Source organism: Cantharellus anzutake (assembly GCF_015039405.1).
Source record: "Cantharellus anzutake strain C23 chromosome Unknown EI90scaffold_177, whole genome shotgun sequence".
Taxonomy (NCBI): Eukaryota; Fungi; Basidiomycota; class Agaricomycetes; order Cantharellales; family Hydnaceae; genus Cantharellus; species Cantharellus anzutake.
In genome coordinates this window covers 109415-130242 of record NW_024067127.1, presented here as the reverse complement: position 1 = coordinate 130242, position 20828 = coordinate 109415, and the positions used below count along the sequence as shown (strand labels likewise).

General features: G+C 50.6%; 2 protein-coding genes across 2 annotated transcripts; one reads left to right on the top strand and one right to left on the bottom strand.

The window, feature by feature from the left end:
• Positions 1-2108: 2108 nt before the first annotated feature.
• On the bottom strand, positions 2109-2618 carry EI90DRAFT_3022835 (uncharacterized protein; the record flags this gene model as incomplete). The annotated part of the gene is made up of 2 exons (XM_039057821.1): positions 2109-2243; positions 2298-2618. The coding sequence occupies 2 exons, from the start codon at positions 2616-2618 to the stop codon at positions 2109-2111; spliced, it is 456 nt and encodes a 151-aa protein (XP_038908169.1).
• A 4274-nt stretch (positions 2619-6892) lies between these two features.
• On the top strand, positions 6893-9130 carry EI90DRAFT_3092695 (uncharacterized protein). The gene is made up of 8 exons (XM_039062449.1): positions 6893-7501; positions 7566-7636; positions 7697-7729; positions 7790-7803; positions 7853-8062; positions 8116-8620; positions 8698-8918; positions 8976-9130. Exons 1-8 carry the CDS (start codon positions 7010-7012, stop codon positions 9119-9121), a joined length of 1692 nt encoding a protein of 563 aa, XP_038908168.1. The 5' UTR covers positions 6893-7009; the 3' UTR covers positions 9122-9130.
• Positions 9131-20828: the final 11698 nt, after the last annotated feature.

Here is a 20828-nt window from a genome sequence, read left to right as displayed (position 1 = left end):
CTCAACTTTGGAATGTTGTGGAGTGCAATTTTGGAATTGTAAAAAAGCACTTTGCAATCCTCCAGCATGCACCTTCATATCCAATGGCCATTCAGGCTCGAATTCTTCCTGCACTCTGCTGTCTCCACAACTTCATTCAATTTTATGATGCTGATGAAATCCACACTTTTGGAGTGGCCAGTATGGACATTACCTCAGGTGATTTTGGGGAACTTCAACATGGTACTATCACTCAGCAGGAAAGCAGTCGGGCAAGTGGAATTCGCGATAGTATAGCTCAAGCAATGTGGATTAGCTACCAACAGCACTTGTCAACTCATTGAAGTCAGTATATATGAATGATGTGAAACAAATACTAGGATTGCCCAATCACTGGAATTTTGGTGCTGCCAGATGGGCTATTTTCTTCCTGACCCAGTTCTTTCGCAAGCTATCACGGTTCAGGCTGAGGTAGATGTCTGCCACATATGGCTCCTCCTGAAGAACATTGAGAAGGATCATCAATTCTTCATCATCCAACTCATCCTCAATCTCTTGAGCATGAGTAGCAGCTTGAATTTTCCGCTGCGGGGTAGTTGGGATAGTAGAAGATGAGGCAGAGCTGGAAGCAATGAATGCCTTGGTGAAGTCACTCATTGACTCAGCTAGGGCAGTGAAGCCAATTGCGGCATTGGAATGTGGAATTGTATGCTTTCGTTTTGGTAGTGCCTCGAGTTTGACAGCATGTTGAACAAATGAGCTTTTTGATTCAGGATGTGGTGACTGATGAGTTGAAGGGATGGAGGGAAGAGATGAGAGGGAGGGAGATGGCTTGAGAAGATCGGGGTCAATATTGTCCTCAAAGCCAAGATCATGGCGCTTGTGAAGTCGTTCAGGGGAGGGGGTACATGACCAATTCTTGGTTTTGTCAGCATCCTACAGACATATATAAGTCATGACTGTCAAAAACCCATGATGGAATGGGGGTAAATGCGTGAGTCCGAATGCAGGCGGGGCTCAACTAGAGGGGGGTCTGAGGGCTCCGGTAGTGAACCGAAGCTTCTCAGGGAGCCCGGTTCTGCTGGATGGTACAAGAGGCTCTAAGAAGGACGCGGCCTCAGCGACTCGGAGGGAGTGCTGTGCCTCCATTACGTCTCAGTTAGTCCTTGTATTTCTTATGTCTGAGGTATCTTGTAGAACAGGAGCGGAATTCACTCAGAGGGACTTTGGGTGGCATTTTAGTCGAGATTAGAACTGAGGAACTACAGGTTCTAATCTACGTGTATTTATAAAGGGGGATGGGGAGGACCTAGTCAAAGTCCGAACCAACAAATGGGAAAACACCGAAAGGTACCGAAAGGTCCCGAACGATATCAGAACGGGGAACCGAGGTGTCAGGCCAAGGAGGGTGGAGTTGAAGGCCGGAAAATGAATGTGGAAGACAAATGGACAAAGGGGGTTAGCCGACTGAATGGAAGGAAGAAGGTAGTCATGCTAAGAATAGAAGGTGACTAATAAGTGATAACGTGAGGGAGATCACTGAAGGATGTGGGTAGCTCCGAAAGCGGAGTTGTGTATCCGAAGGATGTTAGGTGACTCAAATAAATGAAATGGGTGGAGGAGAGGTTTAAGGGCATGTCACGGGATGTCGGAGGTCCATCGGGATATCGGAGCAAATCCGGGGTCTCTGAATGTTCTGACTCGGGACCGAGGTTCCGGGATGGGAGTGGCCAAGGATCAGTGTGCCGCAACCAGACCGGAGCTGAGACAATCAGGAGGGAAGGTGACTTGGGGAGTGGGGAAGGCATGGTGTAGGGGATGGTGAAGTTGTTAGGAAGGTGTGGTGTGGTGGGAGTGCGCAGGGTCGGGATTCCGGGATATGACAATGACCTTGAAAGGAGTGTCAACATACCTTTGGTTCATCAGCAGTGGGTTCGGTGTCCTCGCTTTCAGGCTCTGGCATCTTGGTTGTGTGGAATGCTTGGCATCCAGTTGCACGCTTAGGATTAATCTCTGCCATCTCATCAAAGAGTGGCCACCCTTTTTGATGGAATGGAGCAGCCAGAGGCCACTCCTAGTAATGTAAATATCATTATTAGCAATTAGTCATCGCAAATAAGAGATATGGGCTAGCAGCTACTTACTGCAACAAAATCAATCCATAATTGCTCTTCTTCTGGTCCTAGATCAGCACCATCTTCATTACTCCAGGGGAAGCCTGACTGTTCTGAGAGCTGTTTGACTGCCCAATATATCTGTTTTAACTGTGGAAAAGGTATAGTCAATACTTTGCTGAGATGCCACAACTAGCAACTCACCTTGCCATATTTGTTCTTGCATGCACTAGGCTTGAAGACTGTCCCACACTGCTCAAGTAAGTGTGCTGAGGCACCATTCCAGACCTTGTCCTTGAAGCCAATATCAGAAGTACCACCTGCATGCTTAACTTCAAGAAGATGGTGGATGAGCTCTGCCTCATCATGGGACCTCCAAGTAGCCCGCTCAGATGGTGTCTCAGTAGGAGCGGTGGCTGCATGAGTGGGTCCTCCTTTGGGAGGTCGACATCGTTTGCTACCATTGATCGGAGCTTCAGATGTTGTGTTGACATCTGTGTCAATGTGTTTCCACTTTGGGGGCATAATTCACAAGTCTCAATGTCGCTGCATTCCATTGTAGAATTTATAAACATCAGCAAAAAATTGTTATGCTCCTGAGTGCTCTGGAGTATGGGGAGCACTGGGAGAATCAGGAGGAGATTGGCCGGTCCAGGAACAGCTCATTTCCTCCGGAGTTGGTCAGGTACTCCAGGGCACTCCCAGGAGGGCATGGAGCATTGCTTTGTGCACAAACATATCCAGTAAATACAATTTAATGCTTCAAAATGTATAGGGGTGAGAAGCTTCTGGGAGCTCCTGGAGCATTTGAAAATGAAAAGGAAAAAAAAGAGGGAAGACTCCCCATGAATACCTCCTACCACAAGACTAACACAACAAGACACTACTTAACATTTAGGTCAAACACTACACTATACATCAAGGACACTGAGACTCACCAATACACAGTCAAAATTTATGGCCTGATATATGATTAATCTGGCAACTTAATCACTTTTGGACTTGCAGAATATGGAGGAAGGGGAAATGGGGGAGAATGAGGGGGGAAATGAGGGGGAGAATGAGGGGGGAAATGAGGGGGAGAATGAGGGGGGAATATAGAGGGAAATGAGGAAAATTTGAAAAATAGGGACTTCTAAAAAGTTGAAAAAATAATTAGGGAAAAAATCAAAAAAAAATTTGGGAACTGTAGTGCCTTTGAAGTGCTTTCAGGATATATAATTATTTGTGAAATTGAGGCAGAAATGATGGAGAAAAATGGAAAATACTTTCGGAGACCTGAGAAATAATGAGAACTGAATTGATGGGAAAGTCTGAAAATTGAATAGGAAAGTGAGGGGAAGCCTTGTAGCATTATTATTTTCTGCTGTTCTAATTTTTCCTGATTCTTCTTGGTCTCACTCCCAGCTGCTCCTGGATACTCCTGGATACTGTTAGAATGGGGCGGATTCGGACGACTCCGGAATGGAATCGGAGACTTAGCATGGAAGGACCTCGGCCTCAGCGACTCAGGCGGAGCGCTGTGCCATTGCTGGTTGTCCTAGGGGTCCCTAATTTCGGATCTAGCAGAGGGAAAGTCTCTTGGGGGGAATTCATGTCGATTTCTGTCAGGGCACAGCCCCTGACCCCACACACCCTCAGGTACCCTTCCCCCATTTTCTCCTATTTTTCCCTTCACTGTTCCACAATCCCACATGCATGCAGACCGTGGGAACGTTCTGGGCGAGTTACTCGCCCAGAAACCATCACAGCCACAACCGTGGGAACTTTCTGGGCGAGCTGCTCGCCCAGAATCTTCCCACGGGGGGTGCCAATTATGGAAAGTCGGCAAAGAGCCGAAAACTGTATAGTTCCCGGCTCCCTTTTGTAGCGGCTTCACAGGAGGTTGAGAAGGTTACCCTTCTTCTCAACTCATTTCCTGTGAAGGCAAGTGTAACTAAGCTACTTCCTAAATGCGTAGCAACTCATTTCCTGTGAAGGCTGGGGCTAGCCCCCTCAGTGAGTTTGAAGACCTCGGACTGGGACTAGATACCCCAGCGACTCGGAGGACCCCCTTGGGCCCGTCACGGAACGAGGGCCGGGCCCTGACAATTTCGGACTGAGGTTACAAGTTACTAGGTACATTGTATATAAGGAGGGGTCCGGAATCAAAAGGAACAAGGGTAGGACGAAAGGAGACAAAGGGAGATGGAAAGAGGAACAACACCGAGGGTCAAGGGTTTGACTCAATGGTGTTTCTCAAAGGAGGAATGAAGGGCCAAGGCCCAAGGAGGAAGGAAGGAGGTTGGGAGTGGGGAATGGCTAGCTGACTGAATAGAAAGGAAGCAGCAGCCCAAATAGGAATGAGGGAGAATAGCGGAATTGAATAGGACAATGCAATAGTTGCAAGGTCCGAGGTAAGTCCGGAAAGTCCGAACCCGGAAGTTAAACTCCGGAATATTGGCAAACGTAATTAAATGGAATGAGCTAACCAATACAATGGGTATAAGCGGAGGTGGGGTCAAAGTCCGAGGTCGGAGCTAAGACCGGAGGTTCCGGAGATGGAGACGTGAACGGGATTCCGGAGTGGAGGTCCGGAGTCGGGAGCATAGGTTTGCGTACTCGTCTGGAAGGTGTCAAGGTTGGGGTTGGACCCGGAATGTCCTGGAGTCGGACCAAAGGTGGTGTCAGAGCCAGAGGTGGGATAACCTCTTGGGAGTCGGCAAGGAGGAGGTGATGGAAGGGAAGTAGGGTTCCGGAAGTCAGGTTTGGAGTTCCGGGAGCCCGGAGCAGAGGTCGGAATTGTATGGATATGACAGATACTCCTGGAAGCTCCTGGGAGGGTCCAGGAGCAGCTAATGGAAAATACTTTCGGGGACCCAAGAAATAATGAGAACTGAATTGATGGGAAAGTCTGAAAATTGAATAGGAAAGTGAGGGGAAGCCTTGTAGCATTGTTATTTTCTGCTGTTGTGATTTTTCCCAATTCTTCTTGGTCTCATTCCCAGCTGCTCCTCAATACTCCTGGAAGCTCCTGAAAGCTCCTGGGAGGGTCCAGGAGCAGCTGGGAGTGAGACCAAGAACAATCAGGGAAAATCACAACAGCAGAAAATAACAATGCTACAAGGCTTCCCCTCACTTTCCTATTCAATTTTCAGACTTTCCCATCAATTCAGTTCTCATTACTTCTCGGGTCTCCGAAAGTATTTTCCATTTTTCTCCATCATTTCTTCCTCAATTTCACAAATAATTATATGTCCTGAAAGCACTTTAAAGGCACTATAGTTCCTGAATTTTTTTGGTTTTTTCCCTAAATTTTTTTTTTCAACTTTTTAGAGACCAAAATTTTCCTCCCACTGCTCCTGGCACATTGCATACTCCTCACCACTCCCAGCTGCTCCTGAACCCCCTCCCAGGAGAACACTATTGGCTCCAGGAGTGCCCAATCTGCTGTTTTGTCTCCCACATGCTCCAGCCACTCCTGATGCTCCGGAGCATAACAGACTTTTGCTGATGACATGTGGTCCAAAGAAACCAATATCAACATGTGGGAAACTAAAAGTTCCCACGAATTGTGTATGCAAAAGAGACCTTGCAAGCAAGGTAATATACAATTTGAGAGTGAATTGACCAATCAATTATTGAGAAAAATGCAAAATACTTTTTTGGGTGTGAGTCTGCAAATACTTGTGGCTGTCCAAACTCACTGTCTGTGCACAATGCTGGCCACTGTCCAGAGGGGTGTCAGGGCTGTTTCCCACGGTGTCAACACACTTTACACCAATGGATAGCCCATTTGAATAGCTTCCAGAATATACAATTTGAGACTAAATTGACCAGTAAATTATCGAGAAAAATGCAAAATACTTTTTTGGACACGAGTCTTTTGGGGTGACTCAATGTCTGTACTCATGCTGACCACCATGTAAAGGGGTGTCAGGACTGTTTCCCACAGTGTCAACACACTTTACATTGATGAATAGCATTTGAATAGCTTCCAAATTTATTGTATGATCGGAATTCAGGTAAATACATGTTAAAATACAAAGAAATCTTAAGATGTGATTATCCAGGATCATCCAGGATCATCCGGGATTTTCATCCGGCGAATCCGGATTGGCCATTGGGAGGTTGTCCCAATCCGGGATTTCTGATCCTAATTCGATCCTATCCGATCCACCCGGACCCCTACTATTACCCCATATTGAATTATCACGCGACCACATGCATTCCCTCCGAACGGGGCAATGCCGGCTGGATTCCTCACAAATTATCTCTTTAATTTGACAGTTCCTCTGTTCATTCAACTGCTGATTCAATTCAGAATATCATTATCATTTGGAGGTGTGCGTGAGAAAGCGTCAGACTCGTGATTAGCAGTGCAGTAGCATGTGATCTGCAAGCAAGGTCGTGGTTGCTTCGCAACCTTTCTAGTCATATGAGTCCCATCAAATGGGCAATCCCGGCTGACTGTGAACCATATGGACAAATGGTATACATAATATCAATAATTGATACGAGCATGATATGCATGCTGGACCACATTGATCGACCTGCCCAATCTCAATTGAACGGCCGTTTTACTTTTCTTGCGACAAAAGCCATAGCCCATGCTAGCCCACGACGCTTGTTGCTGATGAACGCTGCATTCTTGTCTTTTCTTTTGTTTCTCCTGACTCGCGTTACTGAAACTGGCGCATTAAGGCCTTGTTCGGGTCGGAGAAACAGGAAAAAGAAAACCGTTTCTCCGACCCGAACGAAGTATGAATGAATTGGTTGGCAGGCAATTTCAAATTGTCAGTGACAGCAAATTAGAATAACTTTTGTAAATAATTTCAGTTCCAACAGCACCTCTTTCTTTCTTACCGAACCTCACAGGCTACTCGCTCGCCACCAACACTAGTTTTGGCGCCTAGAAGCCATACATTGCACACATCATGTCTCCTCTTGTTTTCCGCTCCAGAAGACCTCCTCTCCTCTCCTTGTTCTTCGTCATTGTCTTGTTTCTGCTTTTTCAAACACATCTACCAATCGACTCGAGCTACTCCTCCTCCCTTCGCTCCCAGCTGGGCAGCCAGGTCCTGTACCCTCACCGCCCAAAAAGCCCATCTCCCATAACGATGATAGTCATGTGGAGTTCCACAGGCGGCAAGACACCCATATACATGAACACCTACTTTGCATCTGTCCTAGCAAACCCAACAATTGATCTGCTTCTTATAAAATTCGACAGAGAAGGACACGGAGTTGATTGCGGCCCCATGGCTCCTCAGGTAGATAATTCGAATATTCGCGAAGTATGTTTTTCTTTGGAGGAGTATTACGAACGCCATGCTAGGTGGTTGTGTGGACTGCCCGGATGGGAATGCAGTCAGAATGAATTCGTGAAGCTGACTAGCGACTTGAAGAGGTTTGGCCTTTGGGACAGGGTATGTGTTTTCATGGAATGTGAATGCGTTTTGCTTGGACGTAACATACGTTTTGACCAATCAGGTTTCATCTCATTTTCGCCCCTTCAGGGCTGCCATCTTCCATGACTACATTCACCCAGATACTCCGATATGGTACAGTCCATGGTCAAGCTCATTGACGAATTTCGCGGTTTCTTATTATGACTTTTCTAGGGGCTGGGGTGACCTGGATACAATGTGGGGAAAGTAAGTCGTTGTGTATCGCTTAACGTTTCTATGGCTTATTTCCTCGCATATTGGATCCAGTTTTGAGCGGAACTGTATGTGCATTATCCCCCTTTCTAGCTTTGCTGACTACTTTGCCATCAGTCCCATGGGATCTGGCGCCTCAGTTTGACATCATCGTAGCCTCCGCTCAGCACTATCTAGACGAGATCCTTCTATATCTTCCCGGACATCTCTGCTTCTTCCGTCATTCCCAGAGTGTTGTCGATGAATTTTTGAAATATCCCGCTTTAAGGAGTCTGGAGGCATTTAGAGCTGCTGAGGAAGATGGGAGATGGATAAACACAGACGCTGGTAAAGAATTTTCCCTTTCTCCTTCCGAATACCCACTGATTCTCCGTGAACAGAGGAACAAGAATATTCTCATTTCGCATTTACGAACAAAAACCTCACATTCCTTACCTTTTACGCCATGAACAACCACGACACATACATTTCCTCGCCAAAGCTTGGCACCTATTCTATCGTAAATGCTTATCACCTTTCGGATTGGCTCCTTATTCGTAATTCGCCTTTAGCGAGCGAGGCGAGTGGATCAAGGGCAAGGCCTCCACCAAACAAAGAGCAGCCAAATGGTGAACGTATAGTGGAACACACGGTCCCTTCGTTAAGAACGGACCTACGGGACAGACTTCTACTTCATAGCACCCCCCACAAACACTCGCTCCCATCAATAGATCGTGCTGGCAGCAGGTCTTGGCATAAATTTTCTAAGGGAGGGTTTGAATATAAAGTTGAGATTAGATATGGGAGTTATGGATTCGCGTGGTTCGACAAGAAGTTGGCGGTTTCGTACGCACTTGATAATGAGCTAGTGAAGAGCAAGGGGTTCGAGAAGGCTGATAGCATCAGGTGAGTGACCATTGAATCTATGACGTTGGGTGAGCGGTTGTCTTCTCACCGGTCGTTCCTCACCCTCCGGACGCCAGGTACGTCATGCGCCGAGAACGAGGAGGACTCATCACAGAGCGTGTGGAGCGCTTGAAAACTATCGAGTTCGGTTATATCTCTGCGGATTCTCGTGCTGTGAGGGATGCGAATGGTGACCTTCCATCCTTGACCCGTTCGAAGTCGCGTAGATTTTCGTATACATATCGCCCTTATCTTCTCGAGTGCCTTTATACTCATTTTCAGCATGAAAAGTACCATTGTGCGTCTATTCTCTCCCCCCTTGTTTTGAATGGAAACTGATTATCCCTGTTGTTAGCCTGGTGGGACATGCCCGAAAAACTCCTTTCTGACGAGATCCTCTTCGTAAATCGTGATCGGCAAAATGGATTCCTTGAAGTATGGGATGCGAGCGGGGAAGTTGTCTTCGAATCCGATCCATTCAAGCATAATTACGAGAAGTAACCGACGTGTGTGTATGTGGAAGTCAGGCACTCCAACCTTGTCTTAACTCATGATTCACTTTAGGTTTCGTATTTTTCTCCTGTATGGAGTATCTGGGTGATAGGTGGATTGTGCTGGCATTCTTGGCTCATTTTCCAATGCAGGCATTGTACTTGGTGGCATGGTGTGATCCTGTCACCCCAGGGTTGGGGCACCAATGTTGCAGATATGGTAGGCAGGTTACCAGCCTCTGTTGGGATAGAGGCTGGTTTCACATGGGTTACTATTATTGAATTGAGGGAAAAGGGTCCAAACTGTATTGATTGTAAATTGATAGCATAAATAGATTCTTGTAATATGCTATGTTGCTTCTGGAAATCTGTATGTAGGTTTTGCAATGTCTTTTAGTGTTTCCCCATGTGGTCTTCATCAGGAAGTTTGGAACCATCTCCTGGAGCTGAGAGAGTGCCAGAAGTGCATGTGGCTTCAGGAGGTCCTTGCCCCCTCTCTGTTAGAATGGGGCAAGAGTTCCGGAGTGGAACCAGAGACTTAGCAAGGAGGGACCTTGGCTTCAGCGACTCAAGGGGAGTGCTGTGCCATTGCTGTTTGTCCTGTTGGTCCTTAATTTCAGACATAGTGAGGAGGAAGTCTCTAGGGGCATTTCTAGTCGATTTTAGACTGAGGGTCTAATCAAGTATGTACAAGCACCTACATATAATGGGGAGATGAAAGCACAAGGAAATAAGGGTGGTCCGAAATGGGACAAAGGTGTCTGAATGGAGACAAAGGGAGTTACGGAAATGGAGTGGTACTGAGGGTCATGGGTTAGACTCTATGGTACTGTCAGGGACAGCTCTGAAAGCGGCGAGGTCCCAGCATGCAGGACTCGGTGGGATGAATAGTGGCTGTGCATAGTGGCAATCCTGTTGTGGGGTGAGCATCCCTGACCACTTAGTCTGAAGTGGGAATGTGAGAAGAAGGCTACTTCTTTGGTTCCCACTCCAGCTGTTATTATGTACATGTGGGGTTGATCACGTGGGGTGTGCCACGTCACCCTCGCACACAGCCATGGCTCTCCAGGTGCCTCTGTGGGAGGTCCTGAGAGGGCCCGTTGTGGGTGTGGGGCGAGTGCAGCAGCGGTAGCAGTGATATAGGGATGGTAAGATACAGGAGGGGAAATGGGCATGCACGCTGGTGATACATTGAACAGTGGGAAAGGTGGTCCATGTAAGAGAGAGAGAAAGGAGAAAGGAGGAGGGAGAGGAGGGAGAAGCAGTGCAGAGTTGGGGAGCGGTGCAGGGGTTGGGTGGGGCATGTTGGGGCATGCCCTGACATCACCCCCTCCTTAAGCTGCTTCGCCTCAAAGTGGCTGGGTGGTCTTCTCTTTCTCTCCCTGGGGTGTGAGGGTGCATCCAATGGAAGTCTTCCACTAGGTTGGAGGCATGGGTCAGGTGGTCACATGCGAGCCACTGGTTCTCTGAGTTTGGCCAGCCAGTATACTTTACCAAGTACCTGTTAGACACTGGTCCGGGGTCGGCACCGAAGGTCACCGTTGCAGGCCGCTATAGGCCGCGATGGCCATGATGCCGTGAACAAGGCCCGAGGGTAGGGCATTCGGCCTCAGCAACTCTAAAGGGAGTGCTGTGCCCCCTAGCTGTCTCTTGGCCCTCATTTCAGACTCACTGGGGTTGCCTTGCTGGGGTCAGGACTTAGGGGTCGTGGTCACATCGATATTAGAGCTAAGGTACAATAAAGTATCATACAGGATATATATAGGAGGAAGAAATGAATGGAAGCGGACCCGGGCCGGAGGCCGAAGGGTCCGGAAGCAAACAAGAATAAGGAGCGGGGTTGGCCGCATAGCAGCCGGCAATGACCGAAGGTCAAAACAAACAATAACAGATAAATAAAGGAAAGAGCGTAGGGCCGCGATAGCGGCGATGGTATCATAGTGGCGCTGGACTCGGAGTTGGGCCGGAGTCAGGCGCAGGGATGATAGCGGCCCTGTAGGGGCCAAGTGGGCGGGGTAGAGGAGTCGCGCTGGGCACGGTGCCGGAGGCGGACTCGGGGTGGGAAGGTTGGTGCAGCAGTGGGGGAGTCGGCCAAGCATAGGGGAGCCTAGGGGCAAGCGGGGAAGTGAGCAGGGAGTCCTCAGGGAGGATAGGGCTGAGGCTGGGGCTCGCGCTCACGCTCGCATAGCGGGAACGGCATCGGGATGGGCGGCTAACAGGCTGGAATGCACGGCCGTGACAGTACCAGAGTTTCTGGCACCACCATCTGGAGTCCAGAATTTTTTCGACCTTGTACTCTTCTTCCCCATCTATGAGGTCTGGGCCGGGGCATGGGTTGGTGGGGCGTTCCACAATTTCATCGGGGTGGTGTGGCCTGACGTTCGTCATGGACATGACTGGGTGGATCCCCTTCTGTCGTGTGGTGAGTCGGAGTTTGACAGTGGTGGGGGAGATGACTTTGGTGATCTCAAAGGGGCCAATCCACTTGTGGTCTAGCTTCTTGGTCAGACGGTCAGTCGTGTAGTTCTGGGTGCTAAGCCAGACCTGGTTGCCTTCTTGGTATGTAGGGGCTGCCCCGTGATTGTGCTCGTAGTAGCAGGCCATCTCATCTGCTGCATGCTCCAGCGCTGCCTTCGCCTCCTCTTGCATTTTCATCATTCTTGAGGAGAACGCATCTGCAGCTTCCACCTCAGACATGCGTGTGGGCTCTGTCCCCATCCTGGGGTGTTGCCTGGTGTTGAGCTCGAAGGGGGTTTGGCAGGTAGCAGAGTGGACACGGTTGTTGTAGGTGAACTCCACTAGTGGGAGCCAGTCCACCCAGTTGTCTTGGCAGTGGTTGACAAACACTCGAAGGTAGGCTTCTATCTCCTGGTTTACCTGCTTGGTTTGTCTGTCCATCTGTGGGTGGTAGGGTGTTGAGGGGGTGAGCTTGACTCCGAGGAGGTCTGCGAGTTCCTTCGAGAAGCAGGAGATGAAGGTGCTTCCTCTATCGCTGAGGATCTCTTCGGGTAGGCCACGGTGTCTCCAGATGTGTTTGAGGAAGAGCTGCGTGATTCCCACTGAGTCCACCATCATCACCATAGGGACTGTGTGGATGCGCTTGGACAGGCGGTCCACTATGACGAGAATGGCATTGTATCCCTTCGACTTGGGAGGCTCCCCTACCATGTCGACAGAGATCACTTGCCAGTGGCATGTGGGGACCTTGTTCGGGATGAGCTTTCCGACCTTATGGGAGGGGAAGGACTTGATGCGGTTGCAGGTGTCACACCCACACACATAGCATCCTACATACTCCGCCATCTGGGGCCACCAGTAGTCATGGGAGACGAGTTCCAGGGTCTTCCATCGCCCTGGGTGCCCCGTCACCTGTGCATCATGGTGTAGCCGCACCAGGTCATGGCGGAGCTGTGGGTCCTTGGGGACGTATATTCTTCCCCTGTATAGGACTAGCTCCCCCTGTTTCTCCCATTCATCTGACCTAACTCTCCCTTCTCCGAGTTCTCACATCACCTTCACCCCACTCTCATCCAGGTCCCTCGCTCCATGGCTCCTCTCAAGGATAGTCATCTCTTCTCCTTCTATGGAGATCACCTCTGTCGTGCGGGTTTCAAACCAGGTTGGTTGGAGGAGTGTCAGCCCCTCGTTGTCGTCCTTACCTCTCAGGTTGTCAGCACGGTGTGAGAGTGTGTCTGGTTTCCCCATGAGCTTTCCTGGGCAGTGGATGAGGGTAAAGTGGAACTGAGAGAGGAAGAGCGACCACCATGCTTGGTGCCGGTTCAGGCGCTGTGTGGTGCGGAAGTACCCTAGATTGCAGTGGTCAGTGTAGACATCAACCTTCTCCTCTGCTTCTTGCAGAAAATGCCACCATTCCTCGAGGGCGTGCACTATTGCAAGCATCTCTTTGTCATACACCTCATAGTTGCATTCCACATCTGTGAAGCTTTTTGACATGAAGGCTACTGGGTGGAATTCTCCATCTGTCTGGAGCTGAGAGAGGATAGCACCAGTTGTGGAGTTGGAAGCGTCACACTCGAGCTTGAAGTGGTGTCAGGGACAGCTCCGAAAGCGGCGAGGTCCCGGCGTGCGGGGCTCGGTGGGACGCGTAGCGGCTATGCGTAGCGGCGATCCCGTTGCGGGGTGAGCGTCCCTGACCACTTAGTCTGAAGTGGAAATGTGAGTCATCATTAAAAGGGGAAGCTACACTACTTGCCTGAAGTGGAAATGTGAGAAGAAGGCTACTTCTTCGGTTCCCACTTCAGCTGTTATTATATACATGCGGGAATGGTCACGTGGGGTGCGCCACGTCACCCTTGCACACAGCCACGGCTCTCCGGGTGCTTCCGTGGAAGATCCCGAGAGGGCCTGCTGAGGGTGCAAGGCGAGTGCGGCGGCGGCGGTGTAGGGATGTAAGATACAGGAGGGGGGATGGGTGTGTGCACCGATGATACATTGAGCAGAGGGAAAGGTGGTCCATGTAAGAGAAAGAGAGAAAGAAAGGGGAGAGGAAAGGAGAACAGGAGAAAGGGAGAAGGAGAGGAGGGAGAGGCGGTGCGGAGCGGGGAGGCGGAGCAGGGATCGGGCGGGGCATGTCGGGGTATGCCCTGACAAGTGGCCCATGTCAGCAGGGAAGGCAAGGACAGGGGCAGAGGTGACGGTGTAACGGGTCTATCGCCTAGACTCGAGACAGAGAGAAGGGGGAGGGTGGTAGTGTGCACGGGTGTGGTTCGTTGGGCCGGGTCTTGGTCCTGGGGCGCTACCGAGTCTGCAAAAACCTCAAACAAACACTCACCTACGTCTCTCTTGGATGTCAAGGCTGAGTATTATGATGTGAGGGGTCTTAGACGTGAGCAACTAGCTCAGAGGGGGCGTTAGGGTCGTGGATGGTGTCTTTGCCACTTGGATGCAACTTCTGCTTGTCCCTTCACGGGTCTATTCAATACTAACTTGTTATGTACAAGCTGTTATCTAGTTTATATATGTTTGAAATGGAATGAATGGCATGGGGGAATGTAAACGGGCCGTTAGGCAACCGTAAATGATGAATATCCAATTGGGAACAAAGAAACAATAAAAGAAATATGAATGAATGGGCAATATGTGATAACGGATCCGAAATGGAAATTGTGAAAGTTATCTCCGCAACACTTCGCCACAGCGCCCGCCTATCCTCCCGTCAGCAATCTCCTCGTCTCCAGCTTTCCAACGAGCCCCTATTCGTCCCATTTGGTGCAGTACTTCTTGAGATGTGGCCATTGACAGGTGCTGTCAAGACCATGTGAGAGTATACTCCATGCTGAACCATCCAGGTATGGGATTGCCATTCTGGGAAATGCTCCGGGGGTGAAGAAGGGTGGTAGAGCATCACTATCGGGTGGAAAGACGGCTGGGTTGTGAGTGTGGGTATGGAGGTCTGGAGAGGGGGTGAAATTGGCGGTGTGGTTGGGCATGGGAATTTTGCTTGGGGTTGTCAGGAATGATGGGGAAAATAAGGAAAAATATGGAATGAGTGTAAGGAGTGTTGGATAGTGATAGAATAAGTATCGTGAGCGTCAGCGGATATGTACTGCGTGTTGGTGACCAAATTCCACAGAATCCGACTTTTTGTGGTACATGGAGTTGTCCCCACAACAACAGCATCTTTGAGGGTGCAGAATGCATGGTCCTCGTCTGGTCCCCAGGCCCAAGTCTTCATCTTGTGGGTTAATGCATGGAGGGGGCAGGCTATCTCCGAGAAATCTTTGATGAACTGGTGGTAGAAGTTGACGAACCCCAGGAAGGACTGCACCTCTTTGACCTTAGTTGGGGTCAGCCAGTCAAGGACTCCACGGATTTTCACGGGATTCATTGTGACACTGCCCTTGGCGATGATGAGGCCGAGGTATTCGATTCAGGTCCACTCAAACTTGCACTTCTCCAGCTTCAGGAAGAGCTTCCTTCTTCATGTCAGGGCACGCTGCCATCGCCACCGCTGCCACCTCCTTTCCTTTCGTCTCACCCTCTTTTTCTCTTCTCTCCCTCTTCTCTTTTTCTATCTTTATATAGACGATCTCTCTCTTTCTCTCCTACACTTGTAGCACGGACGCCCCCGACGCTGAGCACCCTGTAGGGGCACCGCCACACCGGACGCGCCACGCACTCCTACTTGTACTTCCCCTCCAACACTCGGGATCGACCATGGAGCCACCCACGGTAACCCGGCTTTGTCCGAAGGTGACGTGGCACTCCCACGTGACCCGTTCACACATGTATATAAACTAAGCCGAAGCAGGACCGAAGAAGTAACCTTCTTCCCATTTCCCGCTTCAGCCTAAGAAGCCACACAGGGATGTAAGCCCAAGTAAGGGCTATCCACTATACGGTCTCACTGCCCCGCTGCCGTCCGGGCCGCTAGCGCCGAGCGTTACACCGCTACCTCTGCCTTCCTCAAGCCATCCCTGACACTTCGCAGCATTTCCAGAACCTCATGGACGACCTTCTGGTGTTCTTCCAGGGTAGCAGTGAAGATCAGGATGTCATCCATGTAACAGATGACAACCTCCCAGTTGATGAAGTCTCGGGGTATATTGTTCATCATGGTCTGGAACGTTGCTGGGGAGTTGCATAGGCCAAAGAACATGATGGTAGGCTCGAACAGCCCCCGGTTGGTCGAGAATGCCGCTTTCCATTCATCGCCATCCTTGATGCGGACGTTATTGAACCCCCAGTGGAGGTCTAGTGCCAAGAAGTACTTGGCGTTTCGGAGGCATGCAAGGACAGCTGAGATGAGGGGAAGGGGATATGAGTTCTTCACCGTGATCTCATTGAGCTTGCGATAGTCCTGGACCAGGTGTAACGACCCATCCTTCTTCTTGTGTCAGGGCACACCTGCCTGACCTGGCTCCACCTGGGCCCACCCAGGCCCACCTCACCTGCTCCCTGCTACCCATCCTTCCTCCCTCCTCCTTCCTCCCTCTTCCCCTCCTTCTCTTTCCTCCCTTTTCCTTCTTTCCTCTTTCTCCTTTATTTCATTCTCCCTTTCTGTTTATCCTTTCTATTTACATGGACCACCTTCCCTTGTATCATTGTACTATTGACCCATCCAGCTCAGACACCCTGGACAACTTCCCACTATGCCTAGCATGCACACCTGCAGCGGATGCCCTTGGGATCCCCCATGGGGACACCTGGATGGCTGTGGCTCGCTCTGTGGATGACGTGGCACCCATCATGTGACCCAAGCTGCATGTACATAAATGTACCTGAAGTGGGAACTGAAGAAGTAACCTTCTTCTCACATTTTCCACTTCAGTCTAAGTGGCCAGGGACTACAGTCCCAGATCAGGCCCATCAGCATGCACACCTGCTTCGCTCCCTGAGAGGGTCCCTCTGCTGGGCGCTACATCTGGGCCCCCTCCACCCTGGACGCATCCCTGACATCTTGACAAAGAAGACTGGTGCCCCCATCGGGAACTTGGACGGCCATATGTGTTCGTTCCACAGGTTCTCATGGAGGAACTCGTCTAGTTCCTTCTGTTCTGGCCTCGACAGGGGGAAGGTCCTCCCTCTTGGGAGTTTGGCCTCTGGTGCCAGGTCTATCGTGTGGTCCCAGGGCTTCCACAGAGGTAGCTGGTCAAAAGCCTCCTTCAAGAATACATCTCAGAAGTCCTGGTACTGCTCCAGCACCAGTGCCTCAAACTGTGCGGGTTCTGCCTCCAGCTCACAGGCCTCCTGGGCCATCCACTGCAATGGCGTTGTAGTCACTCTTAGCTCATGTCCCCACTCCAGGGGGATGATAGCGGCGTAGATCCCATCCCCGGGCTCTATTGCAGGGTCTGAGCCAGCTCGCGCTCATATCAACTGGCCGGATGTTGGGCAGTGGGACATGGTGACTTTCTGTTGTGTCCAGTCCACTTCCGGGTTGTGGTGTAGCAGCCATGAGTGTCCTATTATGAGGGACTGCCTCCCAAGGTTCGCGACGGCGAAGCGGGCCCGCTCTGTGTGTCACCTGAATGTCAGGAGGGCCTCTAGCTCCTCGGTTATGGCTCCGTTCTCATTTGGGGTTCCATTGATGTTGTAGGCAGGCACAGCCGGTAGTGCACAAACGAACTGAATATCGCAATTTCCCCATCCCTGCACATCCCCACTTCACTAAACACGTCGTACACATCCTCATATACTATTCCTACCCTTCCATGATTTTTCCCCATTTTTCCAGACACATTCCCAGTCCTCACAGACCAAATTCCCATGCCCACCCAGCAGCATGGCCACACTCAGACTGGATTTCACTTATCTCAGCAACCACTGCACCGATTTGGACGATATTGGTACCGTTGGAAACGCGTCATTTAGGAGTATTAGGATCCGTGATTAGCGGGAGTTCATTGGCGATGGATAGAGTTGGGTATTTTTTGGCTGGAAATCATTTATTGCTTTATTGTTTTCTTGATTATTGTTTTCCCTTCTTTTTCCGATATTGTTTGTTGCCCATATGATCCACCTAAGCACATGGGGCACATCGGATATTTTTTATCATTTTTATTTGATCATTTCTCATATATACCTGTACATGAGGATGTATCTACTTTTCCCCTTGGATTAGAAGCCACCGAGTTTGCCCCTCCCAAGCTAGTAGGGAGTATTACGACAAAGAACATCAGTAAGAAGACCTCTAGATCAGTCCTCACTTTAGTGTCACCCAGAGAGGTGGGGTGAGAGATTGATTAGAGCCACCCACGCACCGCACCAGACCATTATCACCATTACCCCTTTTTTTCCTGACCTGCTGGATACCAATCTGGTCCCCATCCTTTCCTGTTTTCCTAGTGGGTTAGATCCCTAGCCTGCTTACAACGTTGTGCACAGGGATGGGCTGGGGAAGTGGGGTTGTCTCAAGCCCATGTTTTCTGACAAACTTGGGGCTCACAAAGTTCCCTGTAGCTCTGGAATCTAGGAGCACTGACATGGAGATGCTGGCGAGGGATGTTAAGGCAGTCAGCTTCATGGTGAGGTTGAGGGATCTGGGGGGCTGTTTGGACAACACATAGATGGCAGGTGGTGGGACCACTATCTCCGGCACCATCTCTGGGGCTTCTCTGCCCTTGCTGGTTGAGGACACGTTTTTCCTCTTCTTCTTGGTGATGACTCAGTGGAATTTAGATATCGGCGCTGGGTTAGGCGCCTCACAGTATCTACACAAGCTAGTACTATCGCCTGCAGGCAGCCAGGGCGCGTCCCTCACCGGTTGCCATCCTGAAAATCCTCTTGGGTCTCCACTTCCTGCCCTTCTCCCTCTGTCTCTGGTTCGTCTACCAGCTGTCTCAGCCCCTCCATGAGTGCTCTGAGGTCTTCGGGGTGCATCTGTCTGGCTCAGTGGGTTTTCGGTTGTGGGCAATCCCGTGTGATGTGCCCTGGTGTGTTGCAGTTGTAACACAGCCCGTTTCGCCTCTGGTTGATCCTCAAGCGGTCGAGGTCCATGGGTTGTGGCCCTGCTCCTGCTGTGGGGTGGGGCATGGGGGGCTGGGGTGCAGTGGCAGCAGGTAGGGGGCATGGCTGCGAGAGAGTGGTAGGGAGTGGGGGTCTTGGGGGCAAGAGTGGGGGCCTGGTGGGGGCTAAGTGGGGTTGCGTTGCCTGGAAATGCCGCCACTGGTTGTCGAGGAGGGTGGCCTCGCGTTTCCACTCAGCCCAGGTTGTTGGCATGGGGCAGAGGCGGTAAATGCTCTTGTGGAGCCAGGAGTTGATCGCCTGTTTGAAGCGATCCACTAGCCCCATGTCCCCTAGCCGTGAGGCAGGTCCGAGGATCTCAAACTCCTGGATGATCTTATCCACGGAGTCGCTGCCCTGCCGCAGAGTGGCCAGCTTCTGTCTGGCTGTGGCCTCGCAGTTTGGGTCCTGGAACATGGTGTTGAGTTCCATGTTGAACTCATCCATGGTGAGCTGGGGGGAGCCTGTCATCAGTAGCGCGATGGTGTGCTGCATCGCCCATGCCCCCACAGTCCCTCCCTTCATATAGGACAGGACAAAGAGGATCTGGGAGAGGGCGTTGGGGAATTCCGCTGCTCAGACGTGGAAATATATGCTGCATTCGGCCTTGAAGCGGTCAAGGTCTTTGGCTGCTCCAGAGAAGGCAGTGGGGGAGCAACTTTGAGTGGTTTGGGTCTGGGGGCAGGTGTGGGTGTTGGTGTGGGAGCTGGAACCGGTGCAGGTGCAGCTGGGGGCTGGTTTTGAGCTTGGCTCTCTACGATGGCCTGGAGCTCTTGGAATCGGGACAGCAGTTCATCGTACTGCTCTTTGGTCACCATAGCAGGGGAGGTGGGGGAGATGAGGTTGAAGCCTTCTTCTACTGTCAGGGACAGCTCCGAAAGCGGCGAGGTCCTGGCGTGCAGGACTCAGTGGGACGAATAGCGGCTGTGCATAGCGGCAATCCCGTTGCAGGGTGAGCATCCCCGACCACTTAGTCTGAAGTGGGAATGTGAGAAGAAGGCTACTTCTTCAGTTCCCACTCCAGCTGTTATTATATACATGTGGGGCGCGCCATGTCACCCTCGCACACAGCCATGGCTCTCCAGGTGCCTCCGTGGGAGGTCCTGAGAGGGCCCGCTGTGGGTGCGGGGCGAGTGTAGCGGTGGTAGTGGCGATATAGGGATGGTAAGATACAGGAGGGGAAATGGGCATGCACACTGGTGATACATTGAACAGCAGGAAAGGTGGTCCATGTAAGAGAGAGAGAAAGAAAGAGAGAGAGAAAGGAGAAAGGAGGAGGGAGAGGAGGGAGAAGCGGTGCAGAGTGGGGGTCAGGCAGGGCATGTTGGGGCATGCCCTGACAGGTACATCCAAAAGGGTAAGGAGGGCAAAGCCCAGAGGGGCAGGAGGATGAGGTGAAGTGGGGTTGATGACTAACTGACTGAATGTAAAGAAGCAGTAGTCCAAATAAGGATGAGGGAGAAGTGCAGAATGTATACTACAAGCAGTGAAGGTGCTGAGGGCAGCCTGTGAAGCTTGGAGGTTGCGGAGGCAGAGTTGGAAGTCCAAGGAATATTGGCAATGGCGTTTATGTGGAATGAGGTCACCAATGCAATGGACTTAAGCCAAGGTGGGGTCAAAGTCTGAGGTTGGGACCATGATGGAATCTCAGAGCAAAGGCATGAGCGGTGTCCAAGTACGGAGTATGGGATGGTGGCAGAAGGTTGTAACTTGGCAGAGGTTGGCAGAAGAGGGATGGAAGGAGAGGAGTGAGGAGAGGAGTGAGGAGAGGAGTGAGAGGGAGGTGACGCCAGGTCCGAAGGTGGATATCGGAGCGGACAGGGATAGGGTAGGACTCCGGAGGCAGTGAAGTGGAGGGTCTGGAAGTTGAATTGGGATCAGGTATGTATGGATATGACAGTTACCCTTTTTTTATTATTTCACCTAATAAGGTACTCAGGTGCCATATGGCACCAATATTTTCCATCTATTGTTTCTAAAAATAATTATTAGATATAATCCTGTACATACCAGATTTTTGAAAAGAAGTTCTCCCCTCCCCCAATTTCTCTAAGGTGCTAGGATGTGCTAGAGTTGGTGAGAGTGTGTGGAATTCCAACAGTAGGAATAAGGGCAGCAGTTTAGCCCACAACGAGTGGGTAGTAGATTTGTTGAGCCCAGACCTAAACATAGAAGGGCCAGTTGGTCCGGTCCAGTCTGGCACAGAAATGAGTGGGGATTGTCAAACTGAATAAAGGACAAGAGCCTGGGAA